General features: G+C 42.4%; 1 protein-coding gene across 1 annotated transcript; it reads right to left on the minus strand.

The window, feature by feature from the left end:
* Positions 1-1,245: 1,245 nt before the first annotated feature.
* On the minus strand, positions 1,246-27,780 carry loxl4 (lysyl oxidase-like 4). The gene is made up of 15 exons (XM_037122579.1): positions 27,707-27,780; positions 25,847-26,199; positions 24,165-24,460; positions 23,860-24,074; positions 16,053-16,091; positions 15,096-15,309; positions 14,805-14,982; positions 10,113-10,267; positions 9,854-10,021; positions 9,265-9,427; positions 8,934-9,177; positions 7,844-7,959; positions 7,384-7,520; positions 4,502-4,613; positions 1,246-3,913 (listed from the first exon to the last, which is right to left on the minus strand). Exons 2-15 carry the CDS (start codon positions 26,175-26,177, stop codon positions 3,843-3,845), a joined length of 2,439 nt encoding a protein of 812 aa, XP_036978474.1. The 5' UTR covers positions 26,178-26,199; positions 27,707-27,780; the 3' UTR covers positions 1,246-3,842.

A 27,780-nucleotide genomic window follows, 5' to 3' on the forward strand; every position in this document is an offset into this window, starting at 1 on the left:
GTAATGTATTAATGTACACAGACATTAATATTGTAATGTAATTCATTCCTTTGAAATAAAGGTAATAATAATGATAATAATACACCTTTCAAAACCAAAGTTAATAGGTGCTTCACAGAATATGATATCATACAGCACAAGAAAGACAAATTAAGCAAATAGATAAGACAGAGCATAAAAGAGCCAGATCAGGACATGACATGATTAAGACAAGAAAAATACAGTATGCAAATGAAAACGCTTGTCTGTACAGGTGTGGGGTTTTTTTGTTTGTTTTTTTTTTTTAAATGTGGCACTGACACAGCTGCTCTGAAGTTTAGTGGGAGTTTTTTTTTCCATAGTGTTGGAATGAGAATCATAAAAGCACAATCCCCCTTTGTTTTCAGTCTGGACCGTGAGACTGTTAGCAGGATTTGGTTTAGGGCTTTACAAAAGTAATCAGTAAGATGTTTAATTGAATTCTGTCAGTGATTGGTAACCAGTAACGGGTAACTAGTAATATGTAATATATTGCATTTTCAAAGTAAATTGCCCAACACTGTTTACTACCAGAATAGATTTACATGCTTTTACATTTGCTGAAACAATCTGTTTTACCTCCTAGGTATATATTATGCAAATGTGTGACACGGTGACGTAGCACGATGTCACAGTGTCACAGATTTAAAGGCAGGACTTCTCACGAGGCGTTTCAGAAACAGGGTTTTCTGTGGGAGAGAGGCGTTTCTGTTGCCGGGGTCTTTGGCCTTTTCAATTTCCAAGATCTTTTACATGAACCTACAATACAATAAAACGTACAATAACCTATTATAAAATACTGAAGGAAAGGAAAAAAAAAAAACGAAAAAAGCTCAATAGTTCTCCTTAGCCAGCCTGGACAGATCAGATATTCCCACAAAATAGCTGACATATATCAGAGCAAGTGGAGGGAAACTGCTGCTTCTTGAGGCGGAGGAAACATACAATTCGAGGCATTTTCTCATCAACAAAAATTCTGCAGTGTCATGAATTAACAGCAAGAAGGAGGCAGGAAGCAGAGGACATTTTTAGTATGTGATGAAGTTTTATTGATTCACAGTAATGATGAATGAATGGCTTTTGATTCGTGCTGTAACTGAAATTTGCCTCTGACTCAGCCAGTGTCTATCCACAGTTATCCAAACTTTCCTCAAGGAAAAAAACATGTTTATCACCTTCATACCTTACATTTTTTACCTGTGAAATAAACATGTGGGTACAGAGTACTGTTCGTAAGAGCGCTGAAAAACGAAAAAAAAAACAAAAAACAGCTCCAGTTCATTTGGTGTCATCATGTATGCATCACAGCTAAAAGCAAGCTAAATCACATCAAAACGACATGTTATTTTTCTTTTACTCTTTAGATGAGTTCAAAGTCCCTGAGAGCACAGCTTTTCTATGAATGTGACCGTAGATAAGCACCATGTAGCTCACACTCTCAGCTTTAAAGACAAAATAGAAACATGACTGGCCATGAAAATAAAAAAAATGTCCCAGTCTGCATACAGCATGGGTCACAAATACAGTAATGTGACGAGAGTGGTGAATGTGAACCACCTTGAGCTATGGGTTGATATATAATTTTAAATAACACACAGAGCGGACCATGTTTATATGTCAAGAGCAACTGTACACAAGCACAAAACAACAGAAAAGCATATCAGCAAACACTCATTTGAGACTCTCAGCTCTATCTTCTAACAGTTGCATCTCCAACAGTTTGTAATAAAATGGCTGACCCTGATTATGAAAGATTATTCTACCGATCCACAAATTCTTCCTCAGCCTTCTCTGCTGAGTTGAATTCACGAAGGCCCAGTGAGGAGGAAGACAGTCTGCTGAAGACATCAACCAAGTCGACAATTGTCTCTTAATGAGTGACGTGTCCTTTCCACAATTTGTCCATTAGAAAACCCATCTTAGGTTTAACCACTCAGACCATAAGCAAAACACATGAAACACATTAATGGGGTACAACAACACGGTTGTAACACAAGTTCCACGTTGTAAAGTAATGTAATGAATGGATTTGGAGGCATCACTGTTTGGTGAGGAGCTAAAACATTAGCAAAGAGAGTGTAGAGAGACGCATTATGTTTCAGCAGGCCCGGCTTTGGTACAAATAAGGCCACTGTTTACTGAGTGGAAGCATGAATTGAGGAGTTTATTTTTCTCTCTCAGCCAAACATGTTGTTCTCGTTGGGGAGCTGAAAATGCCAGCTTGCGGTCTCTGTATGGCTGCCTACAAAAAGGCAGATCTGGTAGTAAAAATTGTATGTCTGCATAAGTCTGTCTAGAAAATGTCTTACCTCTCTCTCTTTCTCTCTCTCTCTCTCACTCTTTCTCTCTCTCTCTCTCTCTCTCTCTCTCTCTCTCTATTTTACTTTCTCAGTCTTTCTTTCAATCTTTCAATCTCCCTGATCAAATCTCTCAGATACTCAGAATCTCTCTTGTACATTGCGTAAGGTGGTAGGTCGAGATTCTCGCTCCTTCCATAAGTAACAATTCCATAGTGTCTCTTTAAAGCACATGCTATAGCTTTAACCTTAACCATAACCTTAAGTCTAACCCAAACATACGTAATTAAAAGGCTTTTTATATGCTCTCAAAACCCAGCCTGCTTGCCTGCCTGCCTACCACACTACTGCGGTTTTGTCGGACTGGTTCTCCCTCCCATCAGAGTGACTGGAAGAGTGAAACTGTACAGTTACAGTTGTTTTAATAACTAAAGTAAAATGAATCAACAATTATTCATCTGCATCATGGGAAGGTCTCATACTGTGTCATGCAACTACTGCATGGGATCGTTTTTTCCTCCCTCGTTAATTATGTCAGAAAAACAAAATATTCCATATTGTTAATGAAGCACTAGCTAACAAACTGAGCATGCTGTGTATGTGTGAAGTCCATGAATAAATAAAGTTACAGCATAAATAGTACATTGTATATGAAAAGTAAACACAAACCTTATATTTCACTTTCTGAAGTGTAAAACACGAGATAGTAATTTTTAGAAAACAAATGCAAATAAGTCAATTTGGTGGCTAGTTCAAAAAGTACGGGGGCCAAACTAGAATACTGATGTTTAAAAGATAAAGTGCTTTGTTCCATAGAAATGATTTGACCTCTTCTTACCTACTCTAGATGAGAGGCAAAACTTTGTAGCATGACTAAACCTTTATAAAACAACGATTTTTATTAAAACCAAAGCAATAGTAGCTAATTAAATGTGATGTTAAACTACCAAAAATGCAGTGTAGAACACTGTTTGCCTGAAACATAGTGAGGTCAATATAACAAGATACAGTTTTGTTAAAGAGCACCAATATTGAAGTAATGCAACAGTAAAGTACTTTTTGCAAGAAATCAAATTCTTTTTTCTTTTTTCATCTCCTAACTTAGGGATAAGATTTCCCAAAAGCATCGGCTTCCCTCTTGTCTTGGTGACGGATAAGTTATAGGGACAATAAGGTCATTCGTGTGTATACGTTTTGAATAACCAACTTAAGTTACTAGTCATCCACATTCACAAAACTCAGTATAGTTTGAATTAATATCCAATATCTTCTTACTTAACTAGAGTAAAAAAACATGTTGAGCCGACTGGCACCTGTTCCACTCTTGTCTGTCAGTGGAGTCTCTGTAATGGTCGCTGCTGTGAGTGTTTTATCCACATCTGTCAAGAAGATGAACAGGCGCCATTTTGTGTGTTCTCTGTTATTGTGGGTCCTAAGGTCCCAAGGGCCAGGGGCCATCGACCTCAACCCACCCTGAGTAGTCTCTGGGCCCCACTGGAAGGCCTTCGTACTGGGCGCTGGGTTGGGCTAGATAAAGTTGTTGGTGATTTGCCTCTGGTGTTCGAACAGGTCTTCAGTCTCTGCGCTGTATGCATCACCTATGAGGAGAAAATAACATAAAAACAAGCACCTACGTTAAAATGTGCAAATTATTCCTGTGGTAACAATTTTCCAAAGCTGAAAATGAATATTCCACTCATAATCCAGTTTATATGCAGCCGTAAATGCTTTGAATAATGATCGCACTCAGTTAACTAACTTCTTGAATATGTTTTTTTTTTTTTTTTTGCCATATTTGTGCAAATCCAAAAACCTGCTGATATCCAAGTCTTTCATTATGTTTAAACGTAGGTGTGTGCTGCCCTCCGACCACAAATGTGTGCTTCTGTTTTGTGCATGTCTGTCTAACCCATCCTTACAAACTGCTGGCTAGGCATCGCACAGAGCTGACCATAGACAGTTGGGAGAGTGTGATGCAACCCAACTTAGACGCATGCGCTAAACATGCTGTATGCATGTCCAAAGAATGCTCCTAAAAACCTGAATAACACTGGCATATCCCACATAACTCAGAGTATCAGAATACTGGTGTAAATGTTAGTGTTCAGTTAAACATAGTCAGTGAGGAAAGGTAAGAAGGTAAGAAAATAAAGTGAGGTAGCGGTAAACGTTTTTTTTGTCCTCACCTGCATGACATCCATACATGTACACTCTGCTGCCGTCGTATTTGCACCGACATCTCATGACATTGTTCATAAAGTCAGACTCCGCCATGTCCATCGAGGGGTTGACTTCCACCTGCAAACAGACACAGTCATACTCAACCTCTGCTGCGAATCGGTCATCATCGAATCATGTCTCTGACCCGGTGACCTGCAGCGGTGTACCTCATCACTGCGACAAACGTTTATTAGTAAACAGGGGGAGTTTATCACTTTGTTGTTCTCATTTTCATCTACAGTAACACTATCTCCAGCAGGCCAGGCACATGGTCAAACAAGGAGCAAGTCTCCTCTCTCTACACACTGCGAAAGCCATTTCAATAAAGAGCAGTTGGATGTAAAATTGTTAGAGGGCCTGTTATTAAACAGCGCTCGTGGCTGGTATTGTTTTTTATAGTCAGTCCCTTTCTCATCTATAAAAAGCTGGATTACTTTTCCATACAGTATTCCTATTTGGAAAGACAAACACGCTATACGCTACGTTCTCATGGGCTTGAAGTTGGAGAGATGTTCACTTAGCAGCCTGCAGCTAAACATATGGACTGAAAAACACTTTTGCAAAGCACGAAAACATAGCGGTAGATTTTCAGGGAAAGCCCATCGTAAAAGAATTTATTACATGTATGAACAAAGACACTTCTGCCCACACAAAACAGGATAACTAGCTGGAGAAGAGGTTATGCAACTTTGGGGCTGACGTTGATGGAATGTGGTAATACCACGGTGTTGCCCCCAGCTCCTGCAGATCAGCAATCTGCTCCACTCCTCATACCAGCACAGGTATGCAATAATAAGCGCTGGAATTGATGTGTTGCCATAGAGTAGTTATGTATAGGCATGTTTATGTGTCTGAAGTCAGTCTTATTCTGAGTGCTGCCATGCACTGTACTAATAGTCTGTCATTTGCAGAGCAGCTCTATAACTGCTGATACAACCATTCTCTTAATCTGGTCTCGTGATAATACTGAGAAGCCATTTACTCTAATAGCTGCTCTGTAAACTGCTACACCCACTTTAAGTACATGTTACAAACAGCTACAGGGAGAAAGAAGGCAAGTTACACACACACACACAAAAAAAACAAACTTTAAAAAACTTTGTGAATGCACAATAACTCGCCTCTCTCAATTTTTCAGGGTAAATTACAGTGTTGGACCGGAGTGTACGAGGCCTTTGCAGAGGTCTGGTTCAGCGGCAGAATGTATTGCTCAGTGAGAAAGTGGCAATAAAAATAAAAACAGGGCAGGAGGAATTCCTTGGTGGCAAATTAGCCGTTCCTAATGGAAGGGGGGACTAGCTGCTGTTTGACCAAAGGGAGGCAATAGTTAATTTGGGTAATTGGTGTGTTTCATTAGCAGTGGGTGGTTCAAGGGAAGGCCTGCTGAACCTTCTGTAAAGCCCGGGATCAGAAAAGTCAGGCATCATCTGCACTTTACTAGATAAATGAAAGAACACAGCAGTGAAGGGGAGCTGCTGTAAAAGATGTTTGTATTTGTCCAATTCCGCAGCCTTGGTGAATAACTCACTCCGTGCTCAGCTTACTCAGTGTTTTCAGTTTTTTCCTCTCCCGTTCTTCTCAGTTTAATTTGCAAGTCCCCAAAGTGCTGGTCTCCTCAAATGACCCTGGCCTTTTCACTTTCAGTAGTTCTACCAATTCTACATTTCTGTCCTCCTCCATCATTCATTTCCAATTTCCGCCCCCACATTGTGCTGCAGCAATGCACTACTTTATAATTACACCCTGCTCGGCATGCCGAAAATACCGTCGGCGCATATATGTTGGTGTTACATCTATAACGAGTACATTAAATGAAATCCATCTTCAATAGAGAGTAGAGAAGTGTAATTACAAAGATTGCATGCGACCTCACAGTCAGCGTTGGTAATTATCAGTGAGTTACACTGCAACCAGTCTTCCACAGCTGGGGGGTAATTGGCAGCATGGGATCTGAGAACTGCTGCACACCATGGTGGGATCAGTAGTCTGAACTGGAAATGGAGGATAATAGGAGATGGAGTCCTTGATGTGTTTTCGCGCACCAGCCACAATGACTCGACTGATTGACCCTGGTCGAAGTAATAACATGGAATGGTTGAGGTGATGACTTTGTTGAGGTGGGTTGGGATGTTTTACTGAAATAGACGAAGAAATCACGTGGACGTCCACCTCCAGAGCCTGTGAACTTGTGTCTCGTTCACCAAGTCTTGGACCTTAGAGAGGTAGGACTAGGCATCTGGGGAAATATTTTGTCTAAATTCCTGCCTAGAGATAGATGAGAACATTGATACCAATCTCATACCTGTACGCTGAATATGAAGCAACAGCCAGCAGCCAGTTAGTTTATCTTTCAGACACGAGAGTGGCACATATCTTCTGGCAAAAAAGCAATTCCCTTAAAGTGAAAATGCTCCTTTACACATAAAGTTCCATAAAGTTTCATGACAAAATTAGACATGTAAACCTTTTATTCAATACCAGCAAACCCACCAGTGGCTCACCTTTCCGTTTAATCTTTCCGGTGTGTCACATGCAGTGTCAACAAAGTGTAAGAACAGGGAACAGTACAAAGCGGGTTGGAGATGGAATTTGTGGCTGAGATGACAACGTGCATTGGTTGGGAGCCTCTAAGGTTGAAATATGTTTGGGGGTAGATTTGATGTTTAATGCAGAGTCATTTGACCCGGGGATGAATGCAGATGTTACCCTTTCCTACTGAGGACAAAAGCCAGATGTCACTTTTAGTTTTTGTGTCCAGTGTTGAAGGGGTTTTTAATGGCGTTTGATTTTCTCGACACGACCAGAAGTGCGAAGGGGGAAATGTGAGAAATATAAAATGATTTTTAACCTGGAAGATGTAGTCTCCTGGGCGCACATCCGTCACATCAACCCACTGACAGTCGATATCGTGGCGATACGTATCCCAGCAGCCCACGGAGATACCCTGATCACCCATGTTATAGCAGGAGAAGCGCTTCTGGAGTCCTAACACACACGTACACGCACACCAACAACATTATCAATCACAACATCAAAGCTCATTTAATGCTCAGCACTCCCTGGTATTTTTAAGAGCCTTTAGCTTCCTGCATTATGTTAGACTACATATGAATGCTGCTGCTTCGTGAGTTATTTCATCCATGATATAACAAGTAAATGGAGAGTGAACAAACAACAACAGCAGTGATCTAATACATTAACCACAAAGTAAAAATCTAAATAGCTGTAGCTGAAATATTGATATTAATTTCCTGTCACTAATGGGAAACAGTATCTTACTGGGGCTCATGAATAGTGGTGAACATTACCATCGGGGCAGTACGTGTCCTCCAGACAGAAACTGGCCTTGTGTCCCTCTGCAATCCTTGTGCCATTCAGAGTCAGCAGGTCATAATGTGTGAACACCTCGATGCTGTGATAGTGCCTGGGAGGACAGAAAGGGAAAGTCCAGGTGAGAGTGTGTATGTGCGTGTCTGCACATCTATGAGTGTGTGCATTTACACAAACTGAACACTGGCTCCCTATGGCTCGCAGCCTAGTGACCTCACCGCTTGAACACGAGCGTGGGTGTCACCGTAACACCTCTCACAGAGGCTTGTTTTAGCGCCGGCTTGGTCGAGCTGTTTACTCATTCTGAGTGAATGGAGGGCTTTGAAACATACACACCATAGCGCTGATGTGTTGTTGTAACAAACTGGGGCGGACCTGACCGGGCTTGGCTAACCCTGTCCTTTGTATTACACCCAACCTGCGGTAACTGGATCGGTTTAACCGTCATTTCCACAGACACGTGCTGCTGGGCGGCTAATGAATCTGGAGCGATGACAACACCGCTTCAGGCCACCCGTAACTTACTGGGACACATTTCACACAGCCAATACTGTGGCTTTCAAACGGCTCCTTCTTCTCTCGTGGCGACCGGCCTGAGAGCGCTCTCGTCATCTGACAGCTTACTGAGGGGAACAAACTGAGAGGTCGAGTGGAATGTGAGACCTGAGGACAGCTAATGGACAAAATGCTGCTGACCAACAAAGGCTCTTATGTTTAATGTTGCATGCTACCTGCAGAGCCCCTCATCAAACCGCATGTGCACTGGCACAGAGATCACACTTAAGCATGTTTTCTTTCCTGGTAGCAATTGAATGTAATTAAATCAAATATAACTCAAATTACCTGGAGGGAGCTGTCATTAATGCACGCACAAGCAATTTCATATGAGGAGCAGGTGTTGTTGGAATATTTCCGACAGCCTCTAAAAACCACAGTTAAATCATGTCCAGGACACTTTAAACTAAGAGGGCAACCGCAACATCCCACGAATAGTAAGTATTTCAATAATCTTCTATTGCAACAACCAACACACAAGCGATGTAACACCTCCATAAAAATTCTCTCTACCTGTGACACTGGTGCCACGTCCAGCTCTCTTTTGTTGCTTTGGGTCTGAAATCGGACCGGCCCATGTTCATGATGCGGGAGGAGAAGCGCAGCAGCCGGCGGTGGCCGTAAGGCCAGTTCATCCTGGCAGCGGACGAGGACAGACAATTCTCCTCATTGGCACAGGTCAGCAGGTGCAGGGGTCGGTCTTCCAGGTAGGCTGTCTCCTGGACCAGCTGTGCATCCAAAACAAGGTCAGGTGCCGCTGAGGGAGGTCAGATGAGAGGTTATGTTAGGACTCTAGACTTTAGTCGAGGAGAAGATGGGGCGAGAGGAAGATGGCTCGACTTACTTTCTGAGCAGCTGACACCAGCAGCCTTATTTCCTCCTCCTCGAGGACAATGGACATGGTTGTTGCGACGACACTGTTGAACCGAAAGCTCTGTGCCCACGCAGTGAGTGCCGCTGAGAATCACTTCAGCTGCATTTGGGTCACCAGACCAGTACCAAGTCTCCTGTCAAAGGGGGGTGGGGTCAAAAGGCACAAGTTTTTGTTTTTTTTTAATCAGTGAGCAGTATCATAGCTCACTGTCCACCACAATGAATACAAGGGCTGAGACTATGGATTGGCCGCCACGTGTTCATTTGTTTAAACATCTTTTGTTTGTTATTTCATCAATAATTCAGACAGCAGTGATGGGATTTTGACAAATCTGTTTTTGGAATGGTGACATTGTTTTTAAAATTACACTGATTGGTTTAGAGGTGGGAGCGCCACTTTGTTTATTCGGGACATCATAGCCTTAATTTTAAACACTGATGATCTGAAAAGTTGCTGTGTGTATGTTGGTGTCATTAACCTTGGCACTAGACTCAGAGATGAAAATGACATTCTTCACTCCACTTTGTCAGTCACGAATGTCATGTCGATCAGTTATTACCTGATGAGCGCTGGCAGCGAAGCCCAGGCCGAGCTGTCTGCATACCACCATGGCCTCGTTGATGCCCCAGTTCTCACTACAGACGGCGCCCCATCGCTTGCGTCCACCAACCTCCATCAACACCTCCACACGGCCTTCTGATGGGACTCTACCACCAGCAAGCCTCACCTGTAAATCCATTGGATCAAAGGGATCGAATTGGGTGATTTGTTATCAGTGAAAGCTGAGTGAATGTCTTGTGATAATGTAACTTTGATACCGTTTTCTCTATGCCAGTCTTAGGAACGTTACAGCGCACGGAGGCATCCTGGGTGTGTTTAAATGTCCATGGTTGAACTTCCTGGAAGTAGCAGTCCAGGATGGAGCGCTCTGAGCCCATACACTGGACACTGTTCATGTGGATAGGCCCCGTGCCTGCAGAGGGAGGAGGAGACATGGTAGATTTAAAGACAATGCTGCAGAAACCAAAAGGGCATGGACATAACTTAGTGGCAATATTTCTTGTGCTCTGCTTGTGCCCACCCAATACAGACACAATGAGATTAGCAGACTTTATCACGCAAAGGAGCACACACACATACAAGGCTCCGTGTTTCCTTTCAAATGTTCTTTCTCCACTTAATCTTCAAACCAACAATGAAATGCTGTCATGACAAAATGCTCCTGCAAGCCAAGCAGAAGAACCACCTACCACCATCTACTCTGGGGATCTGTCACACCTCATTACCACTATTCTGCTGCTTTAGGCACAACAACAACAACACTGCGTGTAGTGCGCCACCCTGGGTGAACAAACAAGACCAAATCTGTATCAACAAAAGAGAGAGACTTTCACTTGTGTTCGTTTGTAGTTTAAAACCAGATAATCTCTAAACAACACGAGAGATGGTGGAAGGAAAGCTTTAGATGTTGTTAAAGTAAGCAGCTGCCGCTGTTGTAATGATGGGAGCATATGAAAACAGACCAAACAACGGCTTCCGTGCTTCTTAAAACAAAAGGCTCAAGCTGCAGACTTGGAAATGAGGTTTCACTGAAATAAACACAACCAAAACCACACAAACTGGGGGGAAAGCAAGAAAAACCAACAAAAAAAAAGGGGCGAAAAGGAAGATGAACAAAATGGTAGAGACGAGAATGCGACCAAACCCAAACTGTCTCTGTGTTGGTTTTGGCAGATTGCAGGCCTGCCTCCATGCTGGTCACCGAGCGTGGGTTCACACGTATGAAAATGACACATCTGAACCACTTCCGCCTCTATCTGAATGGTAAAGGCCACAAACTACATCCAAACTCCCACTGTTTAAGTTACGTGACGAACATGGGGCCAACTGGAGCAATCCTCAAAATGAGGAGCCATAGTTTGGGGAAGCCATGGAAACCCAAAATAAATTCCATGAAAGTGGCCACACACAAGTATGCACACATACACACAGACATTCAGGGTGATTTACTCCCTTATGTACATATGGTACACTGTATGTATATGTAGTTCACAGGCAAAATTACACAGTAAAATAACAACGTTGGTCAAGAAAGGAAAGAGAAACCCTGTCTCTGTAATTTAAATCACTGATGGTGATGATAAATGTGATGATGAAGGCAGTCAGAGGGCTGGTCGAGCTTTTCTTCGCTTTCATTCTCCCTGAAATCAATTTCCAAGAACTTCAACATTAAATGTCTAAGACTGACAGCAGTTGCAGCTATAAGAGCAAAACTGCGGCATAATATAAACGCGGTAGCTTCAATTCAGAATTTACAAGAGAACGGTTAAGCTCAATTACCATATAATTAGAATTGGCAGAGATCACTTGGACAGATTACAAAATTAAATTACTTTAAGGGATGGAAATAGGCTAACATCGGTCACATTCTTGTTGAGAATAGCACAAATAGTTGGTTAGTGGTTACAAGGGAAACCCTGTTCTTTTCCTCTCTGAAATTACACTCTGTTTAGGGCACATTAATGGAGTGCTTGTAGTGTTTTTCTTTCCACGGGACGTCTCTTTCTAACAAAACCTGTCTGTCACCGGACAGATCTGTTTCTTAGCCAAGTGCTAAAATCATGCGAGTTCGTAAATAGCTCTGTCTGCCTGTGGGCTTTTCCGATGGTAGAAACCAACCAGCATCAAAGTCACGTTTTCACTTTGTCAACAGGATTTCAAAGCTGGCCAACAAGTTATATGGTGACACTTAACTTATGAGAAAACTTGTGATACTGTGCACTGTGTGCGCCTGTGTATCACAGTTGCAGGCAAGTTAATATGTGCAAGCAAGAGCCTCAAGAGACCACATTTGATCGCGGTCTGCCACTCTTTGTAGCCAACCAGCCATTCGACCAAAACCTTTATCACATTATCGCACTTGTTCATCATAAATAATTCACAACCTCTTGTGGGGTCCTGACGCTACAGACTGCTGACTGAAAGATTGGAGTTTCTTTCTCCTATGTGAACAGAGAGCAAGTGCACCTGAATGAAAGGCAGCGCGATGTGATGAGTCAAAATGTTGATGCCTTTTTAGAAGTAATGATTTTAAGCAGTACTAAGCTGCATTTTAAATAAACCACCCTTTCAGGTTGGCTTTTCTCACTGAGGGTTTTTTCTATCAAAGAGTCTAATTTAGGCCTTTTCCAATGACATATAGGCCTGTCTTTATGTGGCCTTGGAGCACATAGAAAATTATATGTCACAGTAAAATGCCTAACAGGCTGAATGTTATAGAAAGGAAGCTGCGAGAGGACTTTGAAGTCCAATCATTCAGTAATGGCTGTGTGTATGTAACTGAAAGACAGAGACAGAAAAGTCGAGAGAGTCCTGTGTCACATCAAAACTTTGAAAGTTTTGAACTCACACAATTGTGCGTGTGAGTGAATGAACATGAGTTTGACGGGCTCCAAGTAAAGAGAAAGTAAGTACATCTATGCATCTATGCGTTTTAATTGCAGATCTGCAACGACAAACACAAAGTGGTTCTTTGGTCCGCAGAATATGTTTTTTTTTAGCAGTACAAAGTGTAAACAGGCTTCTAGGTGAAGTTGAATATAGATATGAAGTGTGTGGTCAATAACAAATACATTCTCAGGCAGTCACGGCACTAGTCTCATTGTTATGAAACTTGACAGCTATAGCTCAAATAAAATGAAAAGAAGCTTCTCCAGTAAATCATTTTGTTGTCTGGATGAAGCACAACCCCAAATCTGCACCCAAAGGCAGATAGTTTGTGTATGTTTTTTTTAACAATCAATGGTAACAATTAGTTCATAGTTTGGTGAATCATTTTATATGATGGCAGCAGTTTCTATTTCAGTCAAACTTAAACTGTATTTCACGTTGTTAATGTTTCCGTGATGACTTAAAATGTGACAAAGCAGCATTTGCTTTTTTGTTCAAGAATTAAACACTGAATGTGAAACACATGATGTCGTGCACACGTAATTTAACAAAGGTACACACAGTGTGTGCCGTGCATAATGGCATTGCATCCTGTTGCAGATTTAAAAGCAGCGGCTATTTGGAGAGTGTTTCATAAAAACTGTTGGTATTTCGAGCATCTGGGCCTTTGCTTGAAGTATTTAGTTTGCTGTTGTTGAGAAACCACCACAGTGGCAGCTGAGTCAGACAATGAGCCAGAGAAAAGATGTGGTTCAGTGACATCTATTCTCAGTGCAACATCTTAGACACATTTCCACCAAAATAACAACAACTCTTTCTTTATATTAACCTCCCATCTGGGCACCCGCTGGGCACCAACATATATTTCCAGGAGTGAGACAGAAAGGTAAAAGTAGAGGGTAAACCTGCCATTTTTCAAACCAAACAGAGCCAAGTCTTGAAGTTAGAACTCCTAGACTGATTTTTATGACATACATTCACACACACAACCATGCAATACATCCAAGCTAGCACTTACATGCTTGCGAATATATAAATGTAGTCTTGCGGCTGGATCAGGGAAAAACTATTTTAGGTGGAAAACTGAAAGCTTTTTCAGCCCCTCCTGACAAATTAAACACCCCTGCCTCAGACTGCTGGAACTATGATGGACCTGAACACTGACCTGACAACTAGAGGTGCTGATTGAAACCAGATGACAAGGGGTGTGGAGCAGGTTGCAATGCAAGTCCCCTTCAAAGAGCCAACTAAGCCAAATGAGTTCTGTTAGACTCATCAAAAAGAAAGGTAGTGTAAATGACATCATCCGCAGAAAACACAACGTATGATGTTAAAAAGCAAAAGGGGCTAATCCAACACATGCAAAAATATCCTTTGTATAATCAACTGCACCAGCATGCTGTCATCCCACATTTCATCTCGATCAGCATGATTAGAGACTACACCATAGCCTGAGACGTGGTGAAGCTGTTCTCACATTTTCAGAAGGGTGGGGACGCCACCGGTGCAGCTGGATACCGACTGAATCTGTGATCACCAGAGCTGGAAATTTAAAATCGAAGGAAAAAAGACCACAGCACTCAGTGAGGGAATAAGCGAATGAGCGAATGAGAACCTTTCCTGAAGTTTGAAGATTATGTCTGTGGATTTAGTTACCGAACGCTGATGTTAACCACCGCAGAGTATTTCAACTTGTGTGTGAGTGTGCACATGTGCGTGGTGTTTGAGCAGCTGGCAGCCCTGGCACAGGATCCGTGTAATCACAGCTGGAGATACTGCAATCAACACATTTGCAACTTCACAAGGTAACATACACAGACAGAGACAAACACACAAGCCCATACATTATCTGATCAGCCAGGGCAGACGGGTGCGGCGTCTAAGATAAGCGAAAGATAAGCAAATCCCAGGAAAAGTCTCTGTCTTCTCTAGAATATCATGACGCATGATAAACATTCAAACATCCAAATTGCAGACTCCAAACAACTAGATTAAAAGTGGAGTTTTCAGAATTTCCAGTCAGTGTGAAAGCCTTCGCTCTGAACTCTTTTCTCTCTCACCTTGACCCATAAAGGCTCCAGCAAGGGCATCCTTGGCGGTACCGAAACCCAGTTCTCTGCAGACCACGCTGGCCGCAGTTCTTTGCCACATGTGGTCCACTATGGTCCCCCATTTACCGTCTCGGAGCACCTCCACGCGACCCTCTCCCAGCCTGGGGCCAGCCTTCAGTCGCACAGGCTGTATATGGCAAAAAAAAAAAAAAAAAAAAAGAGAACACACCTCGGCTTATGTTCAGTCCATAAACTTACAGTATAATCGTCGTAGTGAGGGCCTCACTTTGTTATTCTTACCACAACTGGATATGGGGCCTGGGGTCTTCCTGAGGAGATGCGAGCAAACTGAGGTCCTGGTATGCACTTGACCACTGCATGTCTCCCGTTCTTACAAGGGGTGGGACTACGGGGGATCGACAGCTGAGCAAGGCACTCTGACAGGGTGTTCTCAGTTCCAAGACAGTGAATTTTTTCTACCCAGAATCCCTTCTTCTTTGCCATGAGGCTCAACCTATAAAGAAAAGAAGTGTTTAAAAGTCATATTGATAACATCTTTATGTAGACAGATCATCTTTTTAGAAATAACAGATGTAAGAGCTTGTAGAATGGTGCAGAATAATGCATCTCTTGTCCATAAAAATAGTATTGTGGTTGTGAATTTACAATTTTACAATGTTTGTCATGGCCAAAATTGTTTTGTTTTGTCTATCTCTCAAGGTAGTATAACGCTGTTGGAATCACTTGGCACTGGCCTTGTCAGCTACATCAAACTGACAACCACGTGAGCAGACACAACAGAGCTTTTGTAACCAGAATGCAATGGCAGGAGACAGAATGCCACAAGTTGTGTGTGAATATTATCAGTAACACCTTTATTATTTGGCAGTAATCATAGTCAAGAGGGTTAAACACTCTGAAAACTTGGCTAATCTGCTTCATCAAGACGGTGTAAATTTGGTTTGATCAGATTTGACTGACTTTGCTCGCAACGTTAGTAAATGTCCTCATTATTTTACATGACAATGCTGTTTTCCAACAGAGCTCCGCCCACTCCAACTCAGCGAGAAAAGAAAGGATGGAAACTCTAAAACAGACATTTCTCATATGAAATAGGTGAATTGGTTAAAAATTTCACAGCCTTCAATGAAGTTCAACGTGTTAGGTGTTCCAGTATCACAGAGTTGCAAGATGAGTGAGGTCAAATATGGCAACATGAGGAATAGAATGATTTTTTTTTTTTTTTTTTTTAATTACCTTGTCGAAGGATCTGCAACCTTGGTGTCCCATATTTTCCTGTCGTGAAATCAAAGAGCAGAGATGGATGTTAGTTCGTCCAGACCGGGATATTTGTCGAGGTTACCAGCACACACACATAGCCACCAACTTCTTATGTAATGGAGGTGATCTCTGTAGGATATACTGCAGCATCTGCTGTTTGTTTAATATGTAACCTGGCCACACAGGAGAGGTTTCTGCCCCAGTGAGCTGAGGCACATAAAGAAAAGTCATCTTGCTGGAGCAAAAAAAAGTTGTAGCACAGACGCTGACTTTATCGAAAAAATGAATCATGCAGCTCCAAATAGAACTTTTGTATATAAACCCAGAATGACTTGCGCATGTGGCTTTGTGGTGAGTGTATAGATAGGTTTACTGATGGTGATGACTTATATAGTTTAAAGAAGAATGCACTGTTCGTGTTCTCTCTCAGGAAGTGTATCCCTCTTTCTTGCTTTATAGGTTCAGTAGTATATATTTCCATCTGGAATGTGGGCAGCTTGCTATTTACTGTTTATGTTAAGAGTGGCCAGTGTATCATATGTTCCTGAGCTGAAAGGCAACACACATTTCCTGTCACCAACATAAGGATAAGTGCTCAACAGGAATGTGCTGCCAATCCAAATTACCCACCTTTACATTAAATAAAATGTACTTGCCTTCAGGACTAACATAGACCCTTTGAACATAAGCCTCCAAGACCTGTTTCAATGTTTGTACATGACTACAGGATGTAAGAACTATAAAAGGACAAAAAAACGCAATATATTTTGATCCGTGTTGTTAACCTCCAAAGCCGCATGCCATCCAAAAAAATCATGACATTCAACACCAGTGATGTACAACGTTTCTGGGAAAACAGGGTTTGACCAAGCACGATATACAAACAAAAACTCTGGCACTACGCTGCGCTGCACGTCCAAGAAGGGCCAGAACCAAATAAAGATTTATGCAGCAAGTAGGCTGGCTTACCCGAGGGAGCAGTGGAGAGGAAAGCCTTCTGTTCTCTTGGCAGACACGCAAAGCAGACATGCCACACAGACCGTGCCAGGACATCCTCAAACCACTGCAAAGTGCATGCACCATCACCGACATTCACATCAATTACACCAAAACACTCAGGGACACACACGCTAAAGCCTGACTGATGTTTCAAACATCTGACAATGAAGTTGGTCTGTTCACAACAAGTGCTGCTCGAGTTTTTACCCCCTCAGGCTTTTCTCCATGCACTTAGGCAGTAGGTGAAATTGTGCCATATATCCCTGCTAGCTCATTATCACCAAAGACTAGTACATCATAGATACTGTGATGTGGTTTGTGATGTGGCACAACATCTGGATCATCCAACCAACATCCAGGGTACAGTAGTTACTGTACACTTACAACTGGAACTCCGAAAAAAGGAAAGCACATCCACAAACACATTTTCAAGTTTACTCTCTGAGGAGCTGTACATCAACATGTCATCACAAGAGTGGGAAGCTAAAATCGTTTTCATTCTTTGTGGCTCAACACATTAAAAACAAGAGGGGAGCTCAGAAGACCACATACCTCCACCAAGGCCCAACAGCCCTCTTTAATTCAATCATGCCAAACCAATATCAGATAAAACATATTCAAATCTGCTAAATCCAGATTTTTAGTTGTACTCGCATTTTTTTCATTAAGATCCACGCAAAAAAATCCTGGAACTGTCCCTTTATCTGAACCAGTACACATGCATGGGGTCTATTCTAGGCTGACACCCATTCTACATCAAGGTTTTGTGGAAATCCATGCAGCAGTTTTTGTGTAATCGGCTGACAAACCAACCACCTGACACACAGACGGGAGAAAACATAACCTTCTTGGTGGAGGTAAAAAATGACCTTTAACAGCAACAAACATGTCTGAGGATGTTTGTATGAAAGCACAGGCAGGTCAATATTTGAATTTCTGACATGAACCCTAGACATTCCCGTAAAGGTAAAGCGAAAAAAAAACCTTTGCAAAACAAACCGAGGATGTTGGAATCAAGAGGAGCATTGTCATTGACATGATGTTATGTAGTTGGTCACGGACTGCTGACTGACCGTTTTCCAGAAGCACATAACAACTTGTTTCCTGATGCTGTGAGTGGTAAATGAGCCAGAAGGGAACTCTCATCAAAAATATTAGTAAAACTGGTATACTTTGATCTTAGCAACCATTTACCAAAAAGAGACATAGGGTTAGATGTTATTTTTAAATAGCTTCAAATGGACTTCAGGCCGTTTCTCAGGCCCACTTAAAGCACAGATGCAACCGTGAGGAGCTCAATGAAGCACTTAAATCGTGAACATCTGTGAATGAAATCCGAATAGCTTAAATAGCCTTCCAAAAGCTATATCAAACATTTGACTTGATGGCCAAAAAAATCCCATAACTTTAAATCACGTGCATGGCTCTGCATAAAGCTGTGTGTTATGTCACGAGACCTGCTGTTAATTGCGACACGTTGTATAGAATTTACCGCTTCGTCTTTACAGTGTCTTGAATTCCACTTGTAAAATATCTTAAATGTGTCTGCCATGTGGCTCCGCAGCAGCATTTCCCCGGGGATAGACAGTGAGGAGCATACCCTTAAACACACATTTTCCCATGAGGCAAACATGTCTGTGACTTGTTTGTGACCTCACCACAGACCAATCAGCAAACCATTTTCCCTCTTCAGAGACCAACAGGACTACTACACGGGCTAGAAATGATGCCATCAGGTCTTTCATTTGACTGACTTGACTGCACTGTTTGTTGATGGAACTTCATTCAAGGAGTGTAAAATGCAAAAATGTCACTTTTCTAATATATCAAATCAAATAAGTGAGAGGGAGGTCCTTCTCTTAGCTGTGAAGGGAACTAATTCTTTAAAAATGCACGTAACTGCAATAGGCAGTGTGACCGGAATAAAGGCAGTTCTTCACAAGCCGTGTGCTGATGCAATGAAAAGACAGCCTCAGTATTAGTTTGTTTTCCACCTTAAAAGCACTCATCACCCTTGCTTAGCCAAACGGTGCATCCAGCACTTGTTGTGGAGCCAGAGGCTAATGATAGGGAGTCCCACCCGCCTGTTAGGAGACAAGCATTACACCACTGTTTGGGTTTCATCTCTCTCCCACTGCTCACTGGCTTTCATTTCCAAAAACTTCACTGGAATCTTTTGTTAATGTAAAAATATTCACAAAGTTCTACAATACAAATCACATAAATAAGTTTTTTTTTTCTTTTTTACTGCAATTCAATTTGTAATTCGTTTGTACTAACAACGCAACTTTTGGGTGTTTGGGAACAATGGGTATAACCCTTAGATTTAGTCTAATCTTTGACTTTAATCTGCTCTATAAAAACTATTCTCCTGCGAAAATTGCAGCATCGACCGTTTATATTCAACACTAGGCATGCTAAAATATATTATCATTAAACATTGGTTTACATGGTGCTTATTCAGCTCATTAGGTGACATTAAAGTGCTTGAAAATATTTTTTGCAGTACAAGAAGTTATCTTAATAGTGGACCTAAGGCTAAGCCAAAAAAAAAGAAAAGAAAAAAAAAACAAGGCCTTGATGCAGCTTATTATTTCTGGTATAGAGCACACTGAATCCAACATAAATATTTTAGAGGATTTAGTTTTTCCCTATATTAAGTATCTATGAAAAGGATCTTGCATGTCAAATAGCTGCTAAGTATTTCCATACTGACCAGAGTGAGCTGTTACAGATCACTATGCTTCAACTCAGTTTTGAAAGTCAGCTTCCACAGTCTGCTCCGGGCCATAAAAATAGCCACCGGCATCCATACAGAAATTAAAAGATGGTAAAATTAAATTAAAGACAAGGATATTGAGGAGGATCACATAGACATCAGACAGGAAAACCAGACTCGGTCACACAAAATGTCACCCAAAAAGCCTGAAATGATACCCTCATTTTGGCTGAAACATAATTAAACATAAAATGCCAGTTAAGTCCCCAAATCACTACGGTGACAGAGGAAGACAGACAGCTGCTGACACAGCGGGCCGCGCTGCAAACTACAGCTGTAATTGGACATATTTCACACAAGCAAGCGAAAATCTGGCTTGTCTGACTGCAGCTCTCGCTCGTTCTCTCCATCCCCTCTTTCTCCTGTTACTCTCTTCCCCCTTACTTCGCTAACTCTGCCTTACTCTCGCTCACACACACAGCTATAATTGGGGGTGTTTTTTCACTCTCAGCAGAAACCCCAGAGAGCCTTGGTCGTGACCAACCTGTAATTACAGCATCTTCAGAGTCTCATCCAAGAGACACAGGCGGCCGGGAGACATGGCACGGTCCGGGATTTCTAAGAATGGCCTGAGAGACGTGAAGATGGAGAAACAGGGGGGAGTGTCCCCGGCTAAATTTGGTCAAGCCATGCAACACAATCCTGAGCTTTTCTGGCAGCCGTTGGTGGAAGATGTTACATGAAAACTGAACATTATATTGTTTTCAAACCCAATTGTTCCTCTGTGACTCTGCTCACATTTTGTAATCATAATTACAGTGGCATTTCCAGTCAGAGTGCAATCCTAACAATTACCCTTAAGTCAAGGCTGAAATAACATTACCTGTATTTCAAGAATTCTTCTGTAAACATCCTTATACAATAACAAAGATGGGGTTTCATCCTGTTTTTAGAAACCAAATACTATAAAATAACTTCAGTCTATCACTGGCCGCTAAGACGCTGAGCCATGTGTACACCTACAACCACTTTGAAGTCAAAAACACATGTTGAGAGAGAACAAATATGCATCTGTGGAGATAGAAAACAGGTACAGATTTGGAAACAAACACATCGTGTTGGTTCGGACCAGTATAGCTCCTGAGGCTACAGCAAAAACACCAGGTCATAGCTGGGACAGGCACACAAAGATGTAGCCAGTCACGACCGCTTCCAAGCCAGAGTCATCTATGCTACACCACATTAAAGAAAATCAACACAATGGGACTTCATCACTGTGCATTTAGAAGCAAATACAGTACGCTGGGCAAAAATACCACATCTATGCTACTGCTCAAGTTTCTGCTCCTCGACCTTAGGGGGAGACTTAAAACAGCATCCTGAATCAGTCAGTGAGCTGATTCCCTGCAGGCTTCACTCCAAGTCCTTCAAGCTACAGCAGCCCTGTCCTCCTCTGGCATATTTCTCACTTCTTGGTAAGCAGCCAAATCTCTAATGTTGCAGTCATACAAACCTATCCCATCTTATTCCTCACTTCACTATTACTTGTGCCTCTCTCCTTCTTTGCATAAAGTGGCGGAACTGTGCTGTGATAGAAAACTGAAGCGAGGCATGAAAAGCATCACACCTGCAATGCGGGTGAAGCCGTACTCTAATAAATGATACGGCACAGATCGTGTACAGAGTCAGGCAGGGGCTGCTCTACGACAGCTCATTCTGAGGACCTTTTATTACTGAAGATATGATGCCTGATGATGCCCTCCTCCAACAATAGAATCCAGTTATAGCATCACTGTGTTCCCAATAACAGAGTTCAGCGGAGATAGCTTAATTCAAGGGCAATGCCAAGACCTTTCCAGTGAGCGAGTGTGCTCCAATACGGGCCATTTGTAAAGTCAATAAAAAGTTAGAAAAGTCTATAAAACAAATAAGTTAGCCACTCAAAAGTTAAAGCATTTCAGTCACAAGAGGAATCCAGCACCTACAGTACAGAGCAGATGTTGCGACTGAGTCAGAGTAACCTCAGCCGGGAGAGGGAAGGAATAGTTTAACAGTGAATCACCTACAGTCGGCTCCTCTCCAGGAGCACGATCCAACTGGGTCCCCCTTCCACTCAGGGTACCAACTGGTCAGACACCATTCAGTCTTATAATAGCAGTGTAGTAATGCCCTGCTAATGTGTGGTCCTACTGTGGTTTAAGAGCAGAACCTTCCAAAAAAAAAAAAAACCGCTGTCAGTGTTTTTCTGTTTTATTTTTATCGGGAGGAGAGGCAGTGTAGCAATGTGTCAAAAGGGGAAATGGAGACACCTATGAATAATGCATGGCCTCAGTATCTAATCTAAACACTTTTAAAAAGGAACATTTTGACACTTTAGGGAAACAAAACAAAATTGCTTTTATGACAGGGGTTGAATAAGAAGACTGATACCAGCTTAGCATAAAAAACTGTAAACAGCTAGCCTGACTCCCATCAAAGGTAACAAAACCAGTTGACCAAAACCCCATGTTAAGTAGCCAAGCAAATACGCGTTTTTACCATTTGTTTTTCACCACCAGATTAACAAATAATAACATTTCATTTGTGTCTACTTAGCTTTGCAGGTTCTGTTTGATGGATTTTGTTACATTTGGACAGAGCCAGGCTAGCTGTTTCCCCCGTTGTCAGTCATTATGCTAAGCTAACTGCTGATGGCTCCAGCGATTAAATTACCATACAGATTTCAGAATGGTATTTTCTGACTTAACTCTTAGCAAGAAAGCAATTGAGTAATTTCCACTGCTTTAGGTAATGACTGAATCATGTCTTTAGCGTCGACTATCAAAAGGTGACAAAAATACCAAACTTTATCCTATAATTGGTGGTAATCTTAAAGTGGGCTTAATTTAGGAAAGTTCTGTTTCAATGACTTGGTCTTAAAGATCCAGAGTGCTAGAGGGATCTATTGGCTGAAATGGAATATGATATTTTGGTTTTCATTAGTGTGCAGTCCCCTAAAACACAAAGCACTGTTACCTGACAATGAGACTTTTATATCTACAGAGTGAGCAGGTCCTCTTCCACAGAGTCCATGTTGCACCACCACATTTCCAAACTAATTTCATGCTTTTTGTGAGTGTGTGTGTGTTTTTAAGGGTCACCGTAGGATCTCCTATATGCTAGAAAGGGGAGGGTGAGGGGTATTCTTTTGGTCTCAGTCTGCAACCTCACCGCTAGATGCCACTTAATCATACACATTGAACCTAAAAAGTCAATGATGATTTTTGTAAAGTTTTCTTTACTTTTTGACACTTTGAACAAAATGCTATGTTCCTTTAAGTAATGTCTTGAAAGACTTATTAGTATTTCACTGGCAACAAGATGGAAAAAAAAAAAAATCTCGAATGATGCCCAGCACACACACACACACACACACACACACACACACACACACACACACACACACACACACATTGTGGGATGTAAAAGTGAAGAGATGCATGGCTGACTCAAGCCTGCAGTGACTGCCCTGCCAATAAGACGAGTTGCTTCACAAAGACCCTCATCCCACTCTCCAATAGCCACCCCTGTCTCACACATGGTATCGATGGGATAGTTAAAGCACAATCAGCAGTGATATTACACCTCAGCATGGGAATCTAAAAGTTAAAGTGGGGCTGTTTGTCTGAGAGCTGCAAGCTGGAGATAGCATCAGAGACAGAGTGAGAGAGAGGTAATGAGGTGAGCAGAGGTGATTTGCCTAGAGCGGGGTGTAGAGAAAGGGCAGTAGAGAGGGGACAGGGATCCCTTTATCATCATCCTGAAGCTGAGGAAGGAAGGGGGGAGTAAAGCGAGACACAGGGAAGAAGTGGCTGGGGGAGGAAGATAAGCCCAAAAAAAGGCCTTTACTCAAAGTGGCTGTGAATGGGATGCCACTGTTGCGTTTTTATTCTTCGGGATGTGTTTTTTATTCACTTCACAATAGGGTGAATAGCAGAGCATGTTGCCCTTTTGAACCAAATGTTTTGTCATCTAATAACTGAGCTTGCGGTGGTGAATTGTGTTGTGGGAAAAATTCATACTCACTTGTATGTTTTGACATTGTGCTTAGTTGCCTCTGGAAAGCCGAGCATCCCGCACACAACCCGGCTGCTGTTGAGACTCCAACCCATGTCACACACCTGCCTCCATCTCCCAGCATGCTTCACTTCCACTACACCCTCTGTGACCAGGCTCTTCTTCTTGGAAGCCATGAGGATGGGGCGAAGACGGACCTCTTCGATTTGCACCTTCCTGTTATTCTTGGGGAAGATGTGCATAACACATATTCAGTCACATGTCTTTCCTAGAAATTAAAAAAGAAAAAATGTATCAGAAGTAAACTGGAGTACCGGGTAGTGTCTTTGGAATCTGGGGATCTCATGAGGGTGTCCATTTCCATAATAGCCATATCCTTGACGCCCACGGGAGGCCACTAGTCCCTGCCACTGAGGTGCGGGGCTGCCGTTGGGCCTGGCGATGGTGGTGTGGCCTCTGCTGGCTGTTTGATCCAGCCTGCGCTCAGTGCTGCACACCACCCCCAAGTCTTCAGAGTGTTTACAGTCATTCACCCCCCAACCGTTGTGTTTGCAGTCCTTCAGGGACTTCTCTGAGCCGTCACAGCGTACATTGTCCATCCATATTGGGCCTTGCGAAGGGATAAACAATTCATTACTTCATTCATGATGATTTTCATTGATTGTTCAATAGAAAGACTGGGCAAAGCATCCACACAAGGGCCAGGATCAGCTCCTAAACACCTAACACTTGACTTTTACTGGCACGCTGATTTAGGGTTGCACCTTAGCGGCGTGTTTAGCAGTAGATACACAGTATTTTACAAGGCAGGGTGCTGTAGATCCTGCTCCTTGAATCCACTCAACCTTCTCTTTAATTTGGATTTAAAAGCAGCAGTAAAGAATGTACATAAACCACAGCAAGTGTTGCACAGCTCTGGCAAGCCAATGCTGTCATTATTCTGAAACAAATGCCCTCTTTTGGCCCATGTATTTGCCCTAGCAGCCTGCCAGGAGACCTTAACAAGATGTAGACTCCAATCCCGCAACAAGTTATCTTTGTCACTTTATGATGTTAGTTATTTTGGATGTCTTAATTAGCGGACTTTCGTTAAGCCATACACTTAGTTTGGTGTTGTGTGATGGGTAAGCACGCTTTAGCATGGAAGTTTCTGTAGGAGAGAAGTTTGGAACTGGTCCAATACGGCAGCAACAGCTTAAAGGTCCATTTAGGTGGATATGGAATATCACTTTCCAAATAACGCCTGACTCCCGGCCTGGGGCCCTTGGCTGTGTGTCACTCCCCCTCTCTCTCATCCTGTTTCCTGCCACCTCTTCAGCTGAACTATCAATAAAGCCATAAAAGGCAAAAAAGAAAATATTTAAAAACAAAAAATACCAAAAAAAGAAATATGGTTCTTTGCCTCTCTGGATATTAACTTTCCATTGTCTTTCTGATCAGACAGGAAGCTCAGAAATGGAACCAATCTGACCAAATCTGACATATTTCCTGTGTTTACAGAACTTGCAACCTGGAACACAACAGAATGACATTTGAGCTTCCCACCCTGAGCATAATGGTGGAGGAAAACGGTCCTGTGGGAATTTGGTCAATTAACAATGTAGCCTGGGTGATATGCTTCAAATGATTCATTTTTTATTTATTTATTTATTTCATTAAAGCATGAAACTTGGTACAGTCGAACAGTTTGGAGGCCAGAACATGAAGATGGAGTCATGGCAAAAACACCTCATGGTGGAAATGGCAGCCATGTTACTTTTCGCCATAAATGAATGATGTATTTTGCACTATATCTCAGTGATGACAGTGACACCATATGCAGTATCATAAATTGTTCAGGTGAACTGGACAAATGCCTCTGTTCTAATTCAGTGTGTCAGTGCGCTTCAACAGTGACGCATGATCCCTGAAAACCCTTAATTATCATTAGCTACACCTTGGAGACCCAACCTCTCAAGCCAGCCGTGGTGTGATTGGGTACAGGAAGTGCTCTCACCCGCTCCTTCGCCGTACTTGGCACTGTGAGCCCACGTGATGCCGCTCTGGTAGCCCAGCTCTCGGCACACGACGTTGGCCAGCTTGATGTCCACCTCGTCGTCGCACACGGTGCCCCACGTGTTGTTGTGCAGCACCTCCACGCGCCCCTCGTGCGCTTCTCGCTGATAGTTGCCCGCCAAGCGCACCTTGGCGGCCGGCGCGCGGGGCGCCCTGCGCTGGGCGGCCGCGGTAGTCCGCCTCGGCTCGGCTCGAGCGGGACAGGAGAGGGACAGCAGCAGCAGCAGCAGCAGCAGCAGCAGCGGGAGGCTCAAGCAGAGGGTGCGGGTCATCGTGACTGAGAGGAAGGGGGGTCTGCAGGTAGAGGTTCAGATCATTCAGTTTTGTCGAATTAGATGATGTTGCAATTTATATTTCATTCACTAGTTGAACTATCTTGTCAATGAAGCAGCTAGTTAAGAGCTTCAGCAATTTTCCTATCAGTGGGAGATACATCCTGAGAGTTAAAGGTGCTCTGTGTAGTTTTGAGAATGAAAAAGACAAGTATCTTCACTGACTGATTTTTTTTTTTCTTTTTATGCCCTAACACATTTAAAAAACAAACTCTTTGTTTTCAAAACAGAACAGCTGATCATAAAGGACAACACAGGTGGCAGGGTCTGCCAATATAAACACTTCCATACTGTTTATATTTGGCGGACCCTGCCACCTGTGTAGTCCTTTTATGATCAGCTATTCAAACCCTGTCACCTTTCTAGCTTCAAACAGTTTACTCAGTTATAGAAAAGATACACATTTCCAAGTTTGTATTATTACATAAGTAATAGTGTAAATATTCAAATTATGCATTTGAATGTCTTTTCCAAAACTATAGAGCCCCTTTAATCTACTTTGCATTAAGACTGATTAATTTCAGTCAAACAGCCAGGCAGTAGAGATCCACAGATAGAGGCCTAAACGTTAAACAGACCAACGGTGACATCCTCTGGACAAAACAGTTCAGGTCGCCATGGCAGAGTAAAGCCACCGGCCTGCGCTCATCTGTTACCGAGCGATGGACAGTGGACCGACCGAGACAGTTGCCATCGCCGTGGCAGTTTATCTGTTTCCCAGTCGCTGAGATGAAAACTTGTTTTTATAGTCCCTCATCTGATCTTAATCACCACTGCAGCATCAATGGAAGCCTAAACGCATAAAATGAATGCTTTTTTAACTCATGTACACACAACACAGGCGTATAATTAGAGATACACCCACCAGCCTTCTTTTTGGGAATTGCAATTCACGTGAATCAACATTCCCCCCGAGGCCAACTAACCAGACACGGACACGAGGCACGTTCAAACTGGAGGTTAACAAGTGACACGGGCAAACAGGGAGGCAGTGGTGGGAGACAGACACTGAAACATTAAATCATTGCAGGCCACATGACAGCGCAACACAGCATACACAATATCTGTTTGTCAGCTGTGATGGTAAAATTACAAAGGAACAAACCAGCGACAAGCAAATAGAGACTCGCCTCAGTAAATCACAGTAAGAACGCCTTATTCTGTAGATCTGTTACTGCTTAATTCGGTGTGAGAACAAAATTGTAATTATCTTTTTTTCTCCAAATGTTTGATCTTCCGTGGCACTATAGTTAACTATTTAAAAAAAAAAAAAAAAGTTAACCTAATAAAATTAAGAATTAAGAAGAGAGGACAAAAGCATCTCAACCCTTAAGACACCTGTTACACATGCACCCAGATGCATAACAAGACAGAACAACGCATAAATGAATAAGTAACTTGGAAATCAAGTGAAAATAAAAGAATTTCCTCTGACAAACTGTCAGAGGAGAAGGTGAAAGTTCACTCACCTGGCAGGCAGCAAATGTTTGCAGTGGTGGACGTCACTGGCGAGGGGAGAGTGACTGAGTGAAGGAGTATGACT

The sequence above is a fragment of the Acanthopagrus latus genome, chromosome 15, assembly GCF_904848185.1.
Source record: "Acanthopagrus latus isolate v.2019 chromosome 15, fAcaLat1.1, whole genome shotgun sequence".
Classification (NCBI taxonomy): domain Eukaryota; kingdom Metazoa; phylum Chordata; class Actinopteri; order Spariformes; family Sparidae; genus Acanthopagrus; species Acanthopagrus latus.